The following is a 19,644-nucleotide window of genomic DNA, read 5'->3' as shown; positions in this document are numbered from 1 at the left end:
GAGTCCATGATACATCAATGGAAAATATGTACCATTCGATGTGAACCTTGGTGAAAACACAACACTTTCACGCTAACTAGTGTCACCTACTCTAGTCGGTTGTTTTTGGGTTAATTCTTGTTAGCTCAGTCAAATAGAGTAAGGTTAGGGGGAAAACCTTAACAAGCATGTCAGAGGTATATATAAAATACTTCTCTAAAGGAAAATCCTCTTCTGCTCTCAATAAGTTGGGATCCCTCTTCCGCCTCCGAAATGAATAAGTTTTATGCACAGTTACAAAAAATGAAAATGTGTAAAAATTTCGAAAAAATAAAAAATGAATAAGGCGAAAGAAGAGAAAGGCTTCTTACACAGAGAGGTGATGCAAGTAACTCTATCGAGGTACTGACCAAGCTTGCTGGTAGCGGAGCAATTCTTGTGTTCCTGCGTGACTCCGTTGGGGTATTGTCTAGGATTGTTGGTAGCGGAGCAACACTAGAGATGAAACTAAAACTCTGATGACCATAAAGCTTGTGTACAAATATACCCCTCATCCCCAATTGAAACAACTATGCTGACTTGGCCTAGAATGTCTGCCGACCAATCAAGAACTTGGCAGAAGCTACATTTTACAATCAAGCAAGTGTGGAAACTAAGACGAAGAGAGAATTGAACAATACTTCCGGAGGTGTTAGACTTCCTTTTCATGAACAAGGTCCATTGAGAGAGTTGGAGTTCTACCAGTGTGTCACCAAGTGTTGTATAAGCTATAACCACCCTCCAAAATTTTGCCTTAGCTTTGTTTTGGAGCCTCCATAACAACCATCCTAGCAACATGTCTTGCACTGTCAAGTACATAGGCTTCATTGGTTTTTCAGCAGCTTTCCAGCCTATGCATGTTAGTTTGATTCACTCCCCTCACAGGCTGCCACTCTAGAATTGGGCTAGTTGTTGGCTGAGAAGCTCTCTCAGACAATTGCACAATTTTGAAGGGGAACTAGCCTTCCCTGGGCAGCCTGTTGGGCAACCTACTGGGCTCAGAAATTGCACAATGCAATCAGACAGTCTTCCTTGGGAAAATTGAGAAATCTGGCCCAGCACTGTAGCTTAGCCCAGAAATTGTGAAAATCAGTTGGGCAGACTGTTGAGCTCCAAAATTGTGCAAAGCAGTAAGACAGGCTTCCTTGGAAAAACTACGCAATTTGGCTAGCATCCCAGCTCCTCCCAGAAATTACGCAATTATGAGCAGCAGTCACCTGCTCGCAAAAATTGTGCAATCTCTCTAGGACATCCAACCTAGTTCCTCTCAGAAATTGTGAAAATCCCTTTCTCAGTCAAGCACGCTGTTGCATGTGCCTTTAGGTTGATTGGTTCCCTCCAGGACCGAGCAAAATTGATTTGTATGCACAGGTTGCTCTTCCCTAAATAGAAAAAGGTAGCATGCAAAAGGCATCCCCAGATCTAGGGATCTATTCTTAGCAGTTGGAGGTTACATGTAAATCTCATTTTAGAAACCTCTCGCCAAGTGTCGCTTTTTCCTAGATTTGTGAAATGCGCATCATAACCTCGATCTTATCAAAACTCATCAATTAGACGTTGCAAAGCTCATTCCTCACATCGAACTTGTATCTATGACATCCCACATTGCATCTAGGTATCTTCGGTACTTTCATCTTAGCTATTTCAGGGTAAGTCTTCTTTTCATGTATTGCATTGCGTTTCTGTCACTTTTTGTGTTTCTCTTTGGTTGAGTGTTGTCTTCTTCATTTCAATGAGCGCTTGCTGTCGTTTTGATGTATATTAGCTTGTAGAAGCACAGTTTCAGTTTTTGTTCACATCTCACTATTGTCGCATGCATGACACTACTTTCGCACCGACAGTCGTCATTACGCTGACCCATTTCACACATATGCATGTTATCCCATTTTCTGAATCCTGCGCTTGTTTTTTGCATGAATGATCATTCACTCTTTTTTTAACTCAATTTCACCATGCAATTAGACTTCTCATGTTTTCAGTCGTCCGTCGACGAGTCTGGGCTGCCTCAACGTGGACCTTACCTTACCCGAATAGCATTGTGCATTTCTGGAAGTAAAGGCTTTGGTTTCCCTCCAAAAATTGCACAAGCCTGGCCCAACACTGACCTACAGACTTGCATTGCACAATTCTGGGAGGTAGTGCCTTGCTAGCGCCAGAAATTGCGCAATGTAGTTTGCTGGTTTGCATGTCACTATTGACTGAAATTGCGCATTGCACAATTTCAGTCCTTAGTAGGCCAGGATGGACTATGCATTGCATATTTCTAGCAGTCATTCAACCTCATGACACCCTAAACTGTGTTGCACAATTTTGGTAGTCAGTCTCCTAGCCTCCCGGTGAAAATTGTGCAATCTTCATAGACAATCACATAGGTATGTTGGGTGTTTGTCCTTCAGCTTGTTTTGGTTTTTGATTGATAGATTTCTTTTCATGAGTGTTTATATGTCTCCACGTATCACAGGTGTTTGTTAGCCTCCCACTAACACAATTACAATGGCTTTCAGGAGAGCAGATTAGAAGACACTGTTCATAGCACAACTTAGGATGTTGTCGATCAAGCGTCTATGAACTTGCCTATCTATGAAGACATCATGTTGTTCATGGAAAAGGATATCAAGATGAAATGGTAGTGGCATCACAACAAGTAGGACCATTAGCAGGAGTAGAAGGTAGCACACATGCATACAACAAATGTAAGAGGAAGGTTCTTGACAGCGTAGAGGTGAAACAAAGTTGTAAGCTCAAGCAGATCCACTTGTGATGAAAGTATCTTTGGAGATCGAGGCTATGAGGCAATGGTGCGATGAGCGAATTAGGCGAAGGCAGAGAGAGAAACAAAGAAGGAGTTGCAGGTTATGAAGTGGAAACTCAAAGAAGAACAGGAGTTCCACTGACAACAGAAGAAGTTACAGCGGGAACAGATACAGCAGGAGGTGCATCATGCACATACTGATGAAATTGTGCCCATACATGTTATGGACCCATCCAGCAGCTAGCATGGAGAAGACAGCGTGAGCAGTATTGTCAATCGCATGCAAGGGTATTCAGGATCATGTATGACATTATGCGCATGCATGCGATCCCACCCATTTGGCACCCTCATAGAGGTGAAGACAACAAGCAAGTCTGATTGGAGCTGAACATGTATTTCGACAAGTTGATGCACATGGTAACCAACCCACACTTGTAGATCAAGACAGACACTATGCATCGGTATGTTTTTGGTCCAGTTGCACTTAAGACAATGATGTGCATGTTATCAGACAAGTTGGACAGAGGAGCCACATCAGTGTGCTTAGATGCAACAGATGCAAGAGTTCGCTTTCAGCAGGATGTCACCATTGAAGCACACGGACACCATCACAGACAACCAAGCTTGGCATTAGTTCACCATCGTCAATCATCGCAAGGATGTCGAAGAGTTGGTCTTACCACAACTGTCCGAGTGTAGTGATGTCTTGCATGGATTTCTCAAGCCTATTTTGTCTCACATGGATACATGTGCAGATTGTATGTAACATCTTTTCAAGTGGAAGTTCAAGTGTCGATAGTTGAATGTAACAGTCATAAAGTAGTTGAAGGGTCATGAGGGTAGGTGAATAGTCACAAAGGGTAATGTCAAGGGTCACCCCATCCTTTTCTATATATAGTACCTCATAACTCATTGTAGAGGCTTTTGGTCAACCAAGCTTTCGATAAGAGTACCTTAAAGCAAGCTTGGAGAGTATTGTAATGAGCCTTGGCTTCTCCATTGTGTAGAGCTAGTATATCTCTTTAGAGGAGTAGGCGGAAATCACTGTAACATTCCACTATCGGGACTAGTGGTTGGTCATGGTTGTACTGTATGATTGGAACTTTTACGTCTTAATATAACAGAGCCAGCATGTTTCATGTATATGCTGTTATTGTATTTCAACTATCTTGTTTACTCTAATGATATATGTATTTGTTTGCTTACGCATGCATGTATGGACTCTTTTTGTATAAGTATCTATGAATATTACTGAGATGTGTTGTTGGTTTAACCATCACTTTGGATTGCTAACTTACGTGCTTTCCAGTTTTTGATGCATCTTCACTCGTGTGTTCCTTTCCAATCCTCGTGCTTCCATAGGTTTCCAAGGGGTGCACTCACGTCACTTTTTGTTTGTTAAAACCGTTCATGCACCTTCCTTGGCTTGTTGCACATGTCAAACCCTTACTACCAATAGGGATATCTTACCTAATTCTACGTGAAACTGTGCTCAAGGCAATACCGTATGTCCCACTGTTAGGACTCCTACACCAAATGATCTGAGGTCTAGTTGGGACTTCTTACCGGGGAGATCCCCTGACATGTTGGTGGGTCCAGCACCATCAACACTTACCTATTTCCTAATGTTCCATTAATTTTACTCCTTCCATATTTTTTAGGGAAGATATGTTATTATGATGGTGGCATTGAAGCATAAATTTATGGAAAAACAATGTTCTTTTCCCCTTCCTTGAGCTATCATACCCATTATTTTTGTTTCCAAAGAATTATTCATGTGTCTGGCGCTCCTTAATATTAGTGAGAGTGGCAGCCTATTATTTAAATGATTCCTCTGATTGGACATACAGGATGGTTTCCTACTATATTTCCTCCATCTTCTATTCCAGTTTGTGCTTTTCCTCCAAACTATTACTGAATTTCGCTTTATTCTAGCCTTTAAGATTCCATTTAATGTATTTGAGTTTGTGTTGGAGGTTCTATATTAATGTGCCTTCCAATGTTTTTCATTTCTCCCACCACTACTTTATCTTAGCTTGAAAGTCTGAATGGTGTAGCCAAACCTTATCTAAGCAAAAGAGTTTCTTGTAGGGTTGGGACTTTATGTCAATATTTAGACATATAGATGGTTTGAGCCACGAATAAGAAGTATGGATGCTTACAAAAGATATCCTAGGTCATAATGGATTATGTTACTAAGAAACAATCCAATTTTGAAGTCACTTGTTACACAAATCCTCTTGTGTTGTTCCAAGTAAAGATACCATTTATAGTTTCAAGATCAACTAGGTGAGACGACATAATTTTTTTCATGAAATAGGATGGAGTCTGCATCAATTCATCTTACGCTACGTCACTTTTCTTCTAAGGTTTTGATGAAGTTAAAATCTCTACCAAGGATCCAAGGGAATTGAGGAATTTGTGGGTGCCGACAATGGAATGGAGGAAGAGGTGTTTGTACTTGGGTGAGGGAATTCCATATACATTGGATAGGTAATAGATCTCAATGGAGCTAATGAGTTGAAATTGGATGGTATGAATGTGAAAGGTAGCAAACATGTTAAGAATGTGAATTTCCTAAGCATTCTATATAATGACAAGGCCACTTAATTATCCGTAAGAATCAATAGCAATCACTTTGCAGTCTCTCCCCCATTTCCTTGTTAAATTGGTAGTTAAATCACTTGAAGTTTTGGTTTCCAGAATCATCATAACTACATGGTTTTTAGAGAATAATTTTTCTTTGAGGAGCATATATTTTTCCTTCCCAATTGAGTTCTTTCATATTCCAAGAGATCATTTTCATGTTGTGCATATGTTGAAAGAAGGGAAAACATCCATAATTTCTTTGATGCATCTAGATTTAACCAACATATCCCCTAATTCTTCACAATCTACTGATTTATTTACTACCTTTTTACTTTTCCTCCCTTTGGAATTTGATGGGGTCCTTTAATGGCTAGGATTGAACTCCTAACAAGCTTGAACTAGATATCCTTAATGCGAATTTTAAGGGAAAATGGAGAGATTTGAAATACGCACATCTTAACACTTTGACTTGATGTCCTTAGAGAGTGTAAGGGTATTTTCCTTTCTAGGCTTTGGCTGATTCTAGAAGGTCAAGTGAATCTAGAACTATATCCTTATTATTCTCTAAGGATTGTTTGGGCCCCATTTTGGGGTGGCGCAATGCAGAGGTGGGAGAGTCAAGGGCGAAGAGGAAGATGGAGACGACTTAGTAGAGGAGGATTGAGGTAGATTGGAATCTTCCATAACAACTCTAGGGGATGGCAAGGTCAAGGGCTCAGGAGATTTCAAGGAGGAGAGTGGGTCAAAGCAATTATTGGTGGATGGTTTCTTCCCCAAGGGGTTGGGATGTGGGGTAGGGCTTTTGGGATCCTTATATTTTCCTCTAGATTTTTTAAAGACCTCATAATTAGAAGAAGAGATAGGATCATGGTTAACATTTATATCCATAAGTGGGTGATTACAATAAATATGGCCATATCCATGGAACCTTTGACAACAAAAATAGATGTGCTCTTAATCGACAGTTTGCTTCTAGATCTCATCGTAATAATAATTATTGATGGATTTTGAGAGTGGCTTGGATGTATTCATGTAAACACAAATGCAGGCAGAAGAAATGTACCTCACTTGTTTTGTTGCTTTTGATGCTTTAGCAAAATGGCCGAGGGAATTGCATATACTGGCTAAAATTTCCTCATCATAGAGTTATTGCAATAATGAATACATCCTTATCCAAATCAATGTTGCGGTGAAGTCTTCCTTATCAGACATCAATATTTTTATCCAAAGGTGGAGATATAACGCAACTCAGTTGGAAAAATACGAACCATTTTCAAAGACTTGAGTTCTATCTTCAATGTTGGAAAATACTATGGTGAGGAAATCCTTGGTCCCCAATTCCAATTTAATTTACCCCTTGGGTTTCCATTTTAGTTGGATCTAGTGTGAGAGTGCTTTTTTTGAAGGCTAAATAACAATAAATTTCTTGATTAGGGCGTGATCTCATATGTATTGTATATATTCTCTTATGCGAGCACATTGAACTTCAAATTTAGGGTCTATTGCAGCTTTAGGAAGACAACTTATTGGCATTCATTTCACTAACAGTATATTGGGTCGCAGTGGAATTTGCTAATCCTTATTAGGGTTTTGTCGAGAAACACTGGAGTTAGTAGCAAAAGGTTGCCCCGAATGATTATATCCTACTACAATCCTATTATAGGAAGGATATACACTCCCTCCATTTCCATTAGCCATAGAAAGATGGTTAAAGAGCCATGAAAAACATAGTAGCTAGGGTTTAGTTACATGACCAAAATTTTACCACACCTAAAAAGTTTCAATTTTAATGTAAAAATTAATGTTAAAATTTATAAGTTGTAAGCTTCTTGACCATGAAGAGTTACACACATATACATTTAAAAAAACATGTAAGATTCTTAACCATGAAGATTTAACCCTATTTTACCATAGAGATATGGGCCAATGCCATGTTTTATCAATACTATATGCCCCAAAAAAATATAACTCAGTACATACGACACTTATTTATGTGACATTTTTTTTCTAACTAATCAAATTAATTAAAAGAACAAAAATGACATAACTACTTTACAGATTAGCATAGATCCATATTAACTCCATATCTATCTAACAAGTGTTGGGAGGGATCAAATCGCTTTTCACTTTAAAAGAGGTTTTCATCTCAAGAATTTTAATCCCTCTCGGTTGTTGGTAGATCATGAGTTAAGAAGGATGTAGGTTGATTTAATTATCAATTTCAATTAATTATAGATATAAATATAAATATAGTTATTAATTTTATGTTTTTTATTTTATTTTTGCCAAGCCAAAATGTTAGAAATTACAACATCAAATGTTTACATAGTTGTTAAGTTTACTTATGAACCTTAAATAAAAGAAAAAGTTTCATAAAAAATGAATTGGGTGAGGGGAAATCTTGGATAAAATATAATATTATAATATTATATGTTACCCAATATTTATTACCACCTCCACCCAATAAAAACTGGCCATGAGTGAAGGGAAATACTAATTAAAATGTAATATTATTACATTTTACTCAATATTTTGCCACCCTGGCTAACTCTACAGTTTAGTTTGTTTACTTTCAAACTTAAAATATAGAGAAAAATTACAATAATATTGGGTAAATATTGGGGAGATATTGGGTAAAATGAATATTATAATATCATATTTTACCCAATATAACCTAGTAAAAAATAGATGGAGATAGGCAGAAATATTAGATTAAATGTAATAATTAGATGTTTCCTAATATTTCCCCCACCTCGAACATATCGCAAATGCCCAGTGTGAACATATCAATGAAAAAATTTACCATGCTACATGGATTCAATGTCATTATTTTTTACAACTAATTATTTATCTAAATATAACATCAAACTAAAATATATCTATGTTAGTTTAATTCCCCCCTAAAATAGGTTATTAGATGTTTCCTAATATTTCCCCCACCTCGAACATATCGCAAATGCCTAGTGTGAACATATCAATGAAAAAGTTTACCAGGCTACATGGATTCAATGTCGTTATTTTTTACAACTAATTATTTATCTACATCAAACTAAAATATCTCTATGTTAGTTTAATTTCCCTCTAAAATAGGTTATATTCCACATGAATCTGATGGGTCAATACCATGGGTCATTTTTATTTTTATATATCCCTCACACTAAAAAGTATTATTTTTAATTATTAATTATAATTTCCATTACTTTATTTCACTATATAAAGTCTAATGTAAAATAAAAGTGAAAAATGAAGTATCTTATTTATGACCAACATTGATTTTTAAAATAAAATTATTAATTTTTTTTAAATAACTTTATACACAATATATACATATATTAGTCTATATATCTATAACAACATTTCTCTCATTTATTAGGCTATAGAGCACCTAGATGCAATAAATCTCCACTTTTTTTTTCATATATATTATTAACTAGCAATTGTCCCAAAAGGTACAAAGAGAGGCCGATAGGATTATTAAAAGGAAGACACCTCTATAGATAGTCAAGCATATATAAAGCTCACTAGTGACCAAGGCAATAACCACGATGACCATCACGTACCAGCACATTTGATATTAAAAGAACAAAACCAAAACCAAACCATTCATATCAATATATTAAGTCTAGAACGCGTTCATACTTAAAACTCAATAGATTATTGGCAACACACTTTATTTTTTTAAATAAAAAGTAAATTACAACGTTTTACATGGTAAATGAAAAGCGGAGAAATTTGTGATTTGCAAATATTAAAACAAATCACTTACATTGCTGGTTGACACTACAACTAAAACATTAACTAATTGTAAGATGCTTTTCCTAAACATTATTATTATTATTTTTAATAAAAATAATTTAATTAATTATGAAAATTAATATTATTAAAATTTTGAAACTCATTTTAAATTCATATATTCTATTTTTCAAAGTATTTTGGGAAATCTTCTTAAAATAAGTAATGCAATTGCTTATATAACCAACTTGTATATAAAATATTTTTTTTAATAAGTAATTGATTTTAAAATTAATATATTTATTACTCATTTAGCCTTATATAAACCCACGATAGCCTCATATCAACCTCAACAATTTGCAAGGAAACTTCGCCTCGTCTATAGATGAACCAAAAAATAGTCTTGTGCAAATGGATGCCTCAACTTTCCCTTGTATTCTTTGAAGGCCAAACCCTTGCAAGGAAGTAGGGTAAATATGACCTCTAGGACCTGTGCATGTAGCCTCAGAAAGGGTCCATAGAAGTCTATTAAAAGAGAGCGAAATAAGGGACAAAAAGCCCACTTAGTTGATTCCAAAATCCCAACAAAAAAACATAACCAAAAACATAAAAGATAAACCCAATCAACTCCAAAAATGTGACCTATTACTACATGTGTGCGTGATTACAGAGACAATTGGTTTTCACATTGTTGTTGTTTTGGGGAGAGTTTTTCCTTATCACATCTTCACCTTGGACTTGGGGTGAGTCCTTGGGATTTCTACATCTGGGTGGAAACAATATCCCTCTACAATTGGTTTTTTCTACCGAGATATGTTATCTATTGAACAGTTGTATTTGTAATTTACAAGAAGTTTCATGGTGTTGTTTATGGTTATTTTAATTTTGACTTAAAAGTACACGCATATATTTCCTTCCATTTTCTTATTCAAAAAGGCAAATACAACATGTTGGAAAAAAGTTATGTGCGAATGTTATTCCAGTGATAGTAGCATGCAGTTGGGCTCCAAAGAAAATTGTATTCTAGGAGCTTCAATTTCATTTCTTGGAAGTTGGAATCATATTTTGAAAATTTAAATCCAGGAGCTTCAACTTCATATATTGGAATCATATTTTTAGTTGAAGAGCAAATAAGATACAGAAATTTGAGAGTAACCCACTAAAGTTGAAATGGCCCTTACAGAGTTCATGTTCCATTCCCCAAGGATAGAGTTCCGAACACATTACAAGGATCTATCAAACTGAACTTAATAAATATCATAAAGGTAACCTTAACATGACTTGATCAAGAAGGATGTTCAGAGATCACTATCATTATAATTTTATATAGAAGGAAACCATTAACAATTTAAAATTGAAAACTTTAATATTTGGAAATACAGAAGCCCTTACTTTCAACTCCCAAGAGTTTTTTTTAGAAAATTGTAAATAGCGATGGATAAGAGAAATTTGCAAAGGACAAATGAATCTGGAAAATACAAATTTGCAACTCCATGGGATACCTGGTTAACTATGTGGACGAGCCGAAGACAAAAAGAACCATGTGTGTCATGATTTCATACAATATCTTTCAACTTGGATAAAAAAACCAAAATATGGCTTCTTATCATTTGGATTTTTGTCCATATCTGCAAATTTCTAAGCAATTGAGAGTATTAGAATACAGATTAATAGCAGTGTGCAACCCATTGTGAGTGTCTGGAGCATCTTCCAAAGCTGAACATCCAAATGATATAAAACTCAAGTATGTGAATGTGACGAAAGGCTAAAACGCTGACATGTTTTTGTTGTTTAATGTAGAAGGAATCTTGCCATTTGGGCTCTAGAGCCCCACCTGCTCTCTCTTATTGCAATCTTTCAGATTTAAATACTGACGTCTACTGGTGGCAGAAATGGCCAAATGGGACTACAATAAAGGACGAAGGTTAGCAAGCAATTGTGAACAGTGTTGCATAACTTGGTTGATTAACTCAGAGTCCTTTGAGTTCGACTTGGCTTGGCGAGAAAATGAGCGAAGTTGGCTTACTGACTTGATAGTCCTCAGTGACATTTGAAGATTTTATTACGATTTGGTGAATAAATAACCTCGTCCTTTGTTGAAACTGATTTGGAGCTAATTTGCAGTTGATTTCATAGGGGAATCCATTTCTGATTGTTGTCTACCCATTGGCTTGCGACTGGAAGAGGGAATGTGGAAGTTTTTGTTCCCTTTCTGATAAGAGTTGCCCATTTTGTCTCAGTCTATTCAAAAAGTTTCCTTGAACTTTTTTCTTTTTTAATAATGTATCCAAGGACATCTGGTTTATGTGTCTCAGTGCCTCTGCGTATTGGAAAGTTCTCTGTATCTATTGCTTTATGTATCTTGGAACGTTTAATTTATGTATATTGTTTAACCGCAGTTGTCCTGGTGGCATTTATTGCTCTCAGGCCTTTGCACCACAAGTGGTGCCTGCAAGTCTTATTTCCTCTCAACTGACAGTCATTCCCATCGATCCATGTTTTTAACTCATTCTCTCATCTCGGTAACTATAACCAGATGGAGATAAGGTAGGCCCCGTAATATTATTTACTTGGTTTATGTCAACATTTACCATTGTGTGTATCTCGGTAACCATAACCAGATGGAAATAAGGTAGGCCCCGTAATTGAATAGTGTGATTAGAAAGTCAAATTATAATATTCTTAAACCAATACTTATTGTATTCTTATACCTATATTCAATGTATTTAAACCTCTTAAAATATGCATCCTTGCATTATAATGCTTCACATAAATATGAAACCTAGTTATCCATTCCCATTCAATGTACTTAATCCTCTTGTCCTACCCGCTGGTGTGTCCTTTGATGGTTTACTATTCACATGAATGTCATATGGCAGGCAGTGAGGTGATGTGATGCTCATGAATGATAAAAGTAGTCGTAGAAGTTCAACAATCTCAAGTAAAGTTTATACAGAATTAGTTTGAGAGTCGATTGAATATGGATTTAGTTCATACCGAAATAGATTCATCTAGGTTTACAGTTAAAGCAGAGTTCAACCAACTAATTGAAGATGTGCATCCTTGCATTACCATGTTTAACATATATATCAAACTAACTATTTAAGTGTACGCATCTATGCATCCTTGCACTATCATGATGAGCATAGACATCAAACCAGGTTACTTCAGGTTAATAGTTTATGTTCAGTGCATTCTATACACTGTCTAGAACCATATCATACTGTAGAACGAGGTTCTTTCAGGGTATTTGTTTGTGCTCAATGCATTCAATACACTGTCTAGAACCAGATCAGACTGTCCAGAACTAGGTTATTTGTTTATGTTCACTGCATTCAATCCACTGTTTAGATTCCATACATGGGTCACAAGTTTACTCTAAGGCATGGCCATTGAGAAACCTCAATTTGTAAATTAATATAAGTCCCATCACCCTATTTAATGTCCCTAAATTTTTTAATGAAATTAGATTTGAACTGAGTACAAATCCCATCTCGTCACCTCACTTCTTCTACCTAAACTCTTTAGTGAATCTAGAGTCTATCTGCATAGCAACACTGGGTTCTTGGCAGTAAATATTTCCCTTCATTATTGGATAGAGAATATGCATATCACCTTGACAAGAATGGAACATTCAGGATACCGAAACAAGGTGGTTGAGGAGGCCTGAAGCCTCAAGGTATCTAGCCATCCAAGTATTTTGAGATTAGAATGTTTAGGTGGTTCAATCTTCGTATGGGTTCAGCAGCAAAAGATAGACTATGTAGCACTGACCTTACAAATGCACGTTGTGTAGTTTGCTGGGAGATGCATAACGGTTAGGCATGTTATGTGGATTTGCAAACTTGCCAAAACATTTTGGGTCTGGATTGCCGCATAGTACAGGGGTGTCTTTTTCTCTCCTTCACATAGGAAAAGGATTTTTTTTGGGGATCAAATGAATGAGTTGACAAATAGTAGTGGGTGAAAGGTGATAAGATTGATTGGCATATTTTTGTTCTGAAAACCAAGAGAAACAATTGGTCCATTCAGCTTGAGAGAAGTTTTAGCTGTTCAATTTTTCCTCTTTTGAATTCAAAGCACTACAGGTCAGATATATCAACTTGAAGAGACTGGGTACTGCAAACTCAGTTATAAATCATTTCAGTATACATATATACTCTCCATTATTCATAAGGACGTTGATGATTTATTTGGTAAGAAAACATATTTGTTCTACATAAACGAATTTACGGTTCGGATCTTCTTGCAATGAGTAGACCAAAGAATCCAATATGTTCCTCACACAGGTAGGTTGCGCCGGTTGCAGATATGATTCACAGTTCATGGTAAATACATTTCATTCAGATGCATTACAACAAACTGTTTTAATGTAGAATAAGGCTTGATATTTGAATAGAGGAATTAATAAGACCTGAAGACTGTCATTGGAGCCTACGTAGTACTGATCAACGGTCTTAAGCCACCCCACGTCGTCGTGTGTATGGGGGACCAAATGCATATTAAGCTTACCTTCCACAGGACCAGTTGTTGTATTGTAGTGAACATACACACCATTAATCCCATTCTGGGATAACAATATTGAGCTTACCAATAACAAAACCAGTGCCCTTAATGCAATAATCATTCTGGTTTCAGAAACAAAATGGCTAAAACCATGTTAAATTCAGCAAGAAAACTGATCATTCTGTACATAATTTGCTATATGATCTACCTATTTACAATGCTACACATATCCTTTCATCCCCCACTGAACGTAAAAGCACCAGATGCATTTCACAGACACAAAGGCCAAAACATGTCAAACTCAAACCAGAGAACTGATCCTTCAATCTATAAAAGATCCTTTCTATTTATTTACATGGCTGGAACGTAATAGATCTCTGACATTTTCCAGATTAGGCCTGCATGCATGCACGTTGAGAACATTATTTACTGTACAAATTGTAGATACCCATCATATCACATTTTGACAGTTACAGCCAGTCAAGCAAACGATGGGTTTTCCTGCATATATTCTCCTCTTAGTCCACATCAATAGTGCAGAGATCTGCCATAGAGAGGTCCCAGGTTCGCCTCAAGCAGTTTGATAGACATTACAAAGTTACAGATGCCCGAAGTATCACTCACCAAATAGTTGATCATCTCTTTAGAATAGAGGAGCAGTAAGTATAAATGGACATGAGAAGCCCAGCACTGAACATCTCTACCTTGAAGATCTAGCCTCAAAAAGGGAAATAAAAACCCTCTGTTTATTCTTTTTTACCTGTCCACCACAATCAATTTCTTGCCTGACAACTTAGAATCCAAACCAGAGATGCAGCAAAGCAGCTTTACAACGTTGGTATGCCTAATCTTTCCTAGAAGCTCTATCTATGCTTGAAATCTCTTTTCTTGGACAGATCGTGGGTTCTCGTTATTCCAGATCCTTTTCACAGCAACAATATTACCATTTTCCAGTGCCACCTTGTAGACTTTGCCAGCATGTCCACTTCCAATAACATGATACTCTATCAATCCATTCAGAATGTCTGACACTTCAAAGTCAACCATGTGAAAGGATGTGAGTTTCCAAGACTCTGTACTTGTGTTAACCTGCACGAAAATCTTGTGTCCCTTATGGAGGAAACCTATACCAATCAAGCAGACTACTATGGCCACAACAATAACCGAAATCAATACCCTATGTCTATATGCTAGATTATTGTAACCAACAGGGACAGAGCCAGACAAGTGGTTGCGAGACACATTAAGAAAGCTCAACTTGAGTTTATCTAATTCAAGGGGTATTTCCCCTGAAAGCAAATTGTTTGAGAGGTTAAGGCTGTTAAGAACAGGCAACAGCCCAAGTGACACAGTAATTGATCATGTGATCTTGTTGTTGGCAAGGTTAAGCTGAGAAAGACCTTTCCATGATATTATCGTTCTTGGAAGCTCCCCATGCAACATATTGTGATAAAGAGAAAGCCACAACAGTGAGGATAAGTTAGTAAGTTCCACTAGGATAGTCCCTGATATATTGTTGTGACTGGTCAGAAACTTGTTGAGAGTCCACAATTGTCCAATGCCAGAGGGAATACTTCAGCTGATTTGATTAATGCGTGTGTAAACTAAAATGGTAGAATGTAAAAGTAGGGTATTGGTCTGTAGTAGGCTCTTGATCTAGTCTAAAAACTGTATGCATATTCGTTACACAGACAAGATTCCTTTGTGATTTCAGAAATAGAATTATTTACATGCCGTACATGCAAGATTTGGTTGCAGAACTATTTCAAACCAAGTGTTTAGCCATAAAATACCAAAATGCATATATGTATACTACAAGGAAAAGGAAAACACCCAACCTATTTACTGATTACATTCACAGCCATACAAAACTCTGTGGAGAATATAACCACTGTAAATTATGAAGAGAAATTTAAACACTGTAATTCCATGAATTGCATAAATAGATCTTAACAAAACGAGAACAAAACAACAGAGTTTGGTCCAGAGCTAAAATGCTCAACATCCATAATATTCTGAAGACCCTAAAGTCAACGGGGACAAGTCACTCTAGGCATGGAGATGTGTTTGGTAAGATATAACTAAACATATATACAATGAAAGTATTTGTTGGCTTCTAAACATATGTACAATAAAAGCATTCTATTATGTAGAGATGTAATTGAGAATGAGCAGCTAATCATATATGCATGATGGGCCATGGCATCGGCAACACCAGTTAGTGTTTATTGTGGTGCCATATTGTGCGAGCTGTTCCTGCAATTGATGGCGCATTTGCCTGTGTGCATCCCTTTCATGGATGTGAATTGTTATCTTAAGTATTTTCCTTATTTTCTTTAACAACTTAATGGCTGGGCGCAAACGGTAAAGTGGCATTGATTGTTGTGGCAGGTTCCTTGTCTGCATATCTTGTAACATAAGTTCCTGTTGCTGAATTTCTTCGCAACACTCATACAACCTTCGTAGGTAGCATGTATTCATACTTGTTGCCATCCAAAAAGGGAACATTGTAAGTGACAATGAATATGTTTGATGATTTTGTTTGAATATTCAAAATAAATTAAACGATTCCAAACGAGTATAAAATCATATGAAACTAAATGTAATAGCAAGAAAATCTATGTGAAACTTCGTTATGTAGTGAGTGGTGTTTACCATGTGGGTAATTCTGGAAGACAGGTTGTACGATTGGCTAAAGTGTATTATCCTGAATAGATTTTGATGCAAGGAGTGATTCCTCTTGCTGTCTACGCTTAAGATATGGATTCTTGTGCATTTGTGCAATGCGTGAGAATGGGAATGCTGGATTGATGTGTATGTCTGCTAGTGATCACACTCTTGAAATTGCATTGAATGTCAGTCCTTGGCATTCTCTGGTGCTGATGTCCACTGTTGCTTTGTCTAATGTCATTCCTTGTGACTTGTGTATCATTAAAGCCCATGCCATTTGAAGTGGTATCTGAAGGCGTGCACCCCTTGTGATGGGAGGAATGGGTACATATGTTGGGTGTGAAATGTCCCACGGTGTGCCTCTGTATTGTCGAAAGTCAACAACCACAAAGGATGGTAATTTTGGGGGCTTTGAGTCAATTGAATAAAATATTGAGATGACCTTCCCAAGCGCGCCATTGACAAGGCCTGCATGTACCCATAATTTGCAATGTAATACATCCTAGAAAGGAGCGAAGCGCGTGAGGTTGGAAAAAGAAAGGACGTATTTATTTTTTAGGCATTCCTTTCTTGAATGAGGAGAATCTGGTTTATGGTCACCAAAGGCTGGCAACAATAAAGGACCATATTTGCATTTCCTGCAACTAACAACCATCATCATTTGTTCCATGATCTAACATGCCTGAGGATTGCTAGGAAGGTGTGACTATTGGTTTATACCTGTTCTAGCTGTCTGTGTATGTATACATAAAGTTGGTTGGGTGAAGCTACATATTTATTGGAATCCAGTTTGTTTCCACAAGGTTCTGCTATATGGCTGCATGCTGGAAACCATGGCTGAAGTAATGTTGGGCTGCATTTTTACAACTAATTATGCACACACTTACCATTCTATGAACAGTGCATGATGTCTATAGCATATAGAGCGTAAGTGAATAGAAGGATGTTGCATTAGATGTCACGCTAGCAGGTGGATTGTCTTGACTCTACCAGTTGTGGAAGCCAAGGTTACAACTCATTTGGTGGTGGTTATTGCTAAGGTGACAACCCTTAACAGGGACATTGATGGTGCAGGGTCTTATGTTGAAGGGCATGGTGATACTATACTCCTTTCAAGTGTAATACACCCTAGAAAGGAGGGAAGCGCGTGAGGTTGGCAAAAGAAAGGACGTATTCTTTTTCAGGCATTCCTTCCTTGAATGAGGAGAATCTGGTTTATGGTCACCAAAGGCTGGCAACGATAGAGGACCATATTTGTATTTCCTGCGACTAACAAGCACAAGATACTTTGATAGAAGTGCCACTACTTATCATGAGAGCCTGCTAGCCTAGAGTATATATTCTGAAAATGATCTAGTTTCTCAATATGATTATTGGATACTTTGCTTCATCTAATACAGTGGCATGGGCAAGTTGTGCTTTAACTGCTGTAGATTTTCTACATTGCTGGATAGATCAAGGTATATGAGGGCATGTTGTTGAAGGAAACTCGTGTTGCAGAAGGTATGTTGTTGAAGGAAGTTCTTAGCTCTGAAGTACAATAACTCCAAATAAAATTAAAATGAAAGTGAGAGCATTTTTTTGGTATGCCAGAGCAATTTGTCTTCTGATCTGTATGCCAGCCATTTGCACAATATTCTTACTGAACAAGTAATCCAGTCACTCTATTATTCAGCCTAAATTTGCTTTCCCGTGGGTAGCAATGCTGAAAAGTTGACAAGTTTCGCCTTTACAATGCTAGAATTATCTTTATGCAGGAATTCCAGGGATTTTATAACAGTTTTGAAGGTTAGGTGCTGAACGTTACCTCTTTATCTAGTGCTCTCAATGGAACAGCTCATGTCTACCCGGATGGAATGCAGTGAGCTTCCCAGAAATTGTTTGATTGTTTGTTTTATGATTTCTTTTCAGAGTATCCTTGTTTTTTATTTGGAATTTCAGATTCCCAAACTATGAGAACACTAACCTAACAATACTTGATCATACAACTCAAAAAAATGAAAATAATGTTCATGGTGCCACTCAAGTAGTCCAATGTGATGCACACTTGGCTCACCCCTTCAATGCTTTTTGTGTTATTCAATCTGGTCTTTGGGACTATTGCAGTCACCTCTAGCAGAGGTCCCACCAATGGCAATAATAATAAGAAGAAAGCTGGCAATATGCGTAGGACTACATTTGATAAACATGGACAGAATTTTGAAGAAGAAGAAGAGGAGCTGCAATTTAGGCCTCCACTGGTTGAGCCTTCAAGGCCGAAAAAACATAAATTTCCTAAGGGTAAGGCTCCAAACCCACCGGTTTTTTCACAAAAAACCCATCGTTTGTCTCCCCAGCTTGAGTCTTCAAATCCTCCAGAGTTTCTGAGAAAAACCCATCAATTTTCTCCTCCGATTGATCCTCCATTTCCGCCTCAGTTTTCAGGAAAAACCCATGATTTTTCCCCCCTGGTTGAGCCAACCCAAAGCTTTTCACATGTGGGAATGAAAAAATCTAAAGTGGCCGCATCCAACGTCTTGGAAGTTCCTCATAATGAAGATATGACCAACTGTGTTAGGACTGAAGATGGCACAAACCCAGATGGCCTATCCACGGACGAACTGAATGCAATGGCTGAAAATTTTATTCATAATTTCAAGCAGCAGCTCATGTTACAGAGGATTCAATCCCGCAATGAAAGGAGGGGCAAATAGCCCAGCCCCATGGAAGGCCTTGGGCTATATCATTGTACTCGGAAATTTTAGGCCGATTGCTTTAAATCGTTATATTTTTCGATTACCAAGAGAGATCCCAGTTAACAAGATACGTATTGGGATAACGCAGGTCCGGGGATAACCATAGAGTCCCGGTAAGTCTCAGGACAATCTCACAGTAGAATAGTGAAATAGGTCTCGGTAGGTATCATCAAAGATATCGGGATAGTCATAGGCGAGGTCTCGGTAGGTATAGGAAATGGACCCGGGCTTCTGAGAATACAAGCAGTGAAAATTAAACAGGACTGAGAGAGACGATGACCTGACCTGGAAGAAATGATGTTGTGCAGATGTTTTCTAAACAACAACTCCGGCTCACGATTTCCAGCTCCGTTACCCATTCGTGAGATTGTCAAACCAGGCTCCTCTATCAGTTTGAACACTGCTATACTCTGTGAGATTGATCCAAGAAGGCTGCTGGTAGTTTGATCCAAGAAGGCTCCCGGTAAAGTCATGGAAGCACGGAAACCGCAGAACAGTTTATCGTGCATCACAGAACAGCTGTGCACCGCAAAACAGGGACCGCATAACTGGGTAGCTACCAAACGGACAGAAGGTACCATATGCATCTTTCTCCGAAAACACAATGCGCCATTACTACTGGAGCTTAAGAATGCATAATCT

At 37.5% G+C, this 19,644-nt stretch overlaps 1 protein-coding gene across 1 annotated transcript; it reads left to right on the top strand.

Moving 5' to 3' along the window:
* Positions 1 to 18,094: 18,094 nt before the first annotated feature.
* Positions 18,095 to 18,960, top strand: LOC149150625 (uncharacterized). The gene is made up of 2 exons (XM_089442877.1): positions 18,095 to 18,154; positions 18,298 to 18,960. The coding sequence occupies exons 1-2, from the start codon at positions 18,095 to 18,097 to the stop codon at positions 18,958 to 18,960; spliced, it is 723 nt and encodes a 240-aa protein (XP_089299003.1).
* The last annotated feature ends 684 nt before the right edge of the window (positions 18,961 to 19,644 follow it).

Source organism: Pinus tabuliformis, chromosome 9 (genome assembly GCF_031772625.1).
Source record: "Pinus tabuliformis cultivar Carrire ecotype Pingquan chromosome 9, CPIR1, whole genome shotgun sequence".
NCBI classification, from domain to species: Eukaryota; Viridiplantae; Streptophyta; class Pinopsida; order Pinales; family Pinaceae; genus Pinus; species Pinus tabuliformis.
Note: the sequence above shows the minus strand (reverse complement) of the source record. Positions and strands in the feature narration are given on the sequence as shown.

Excerpts from the sequence above, each read along its gene's own strand:
- LOC149150625 (XM_089442877.1), top strand. The coding sequence starts at position 18,095 with ATGGAACAGCTCATGTCTACCCGGATGGAATGCAGTGAGCTTCCCAGA. Across the intron at positions 18,155-18,297 it reads TTCCCAGAAATTGTTTGATT|TCCAATGTGATGCACACTTG; the intron begins GTTTGTTTTATG and ends CCACTCAAGTAG.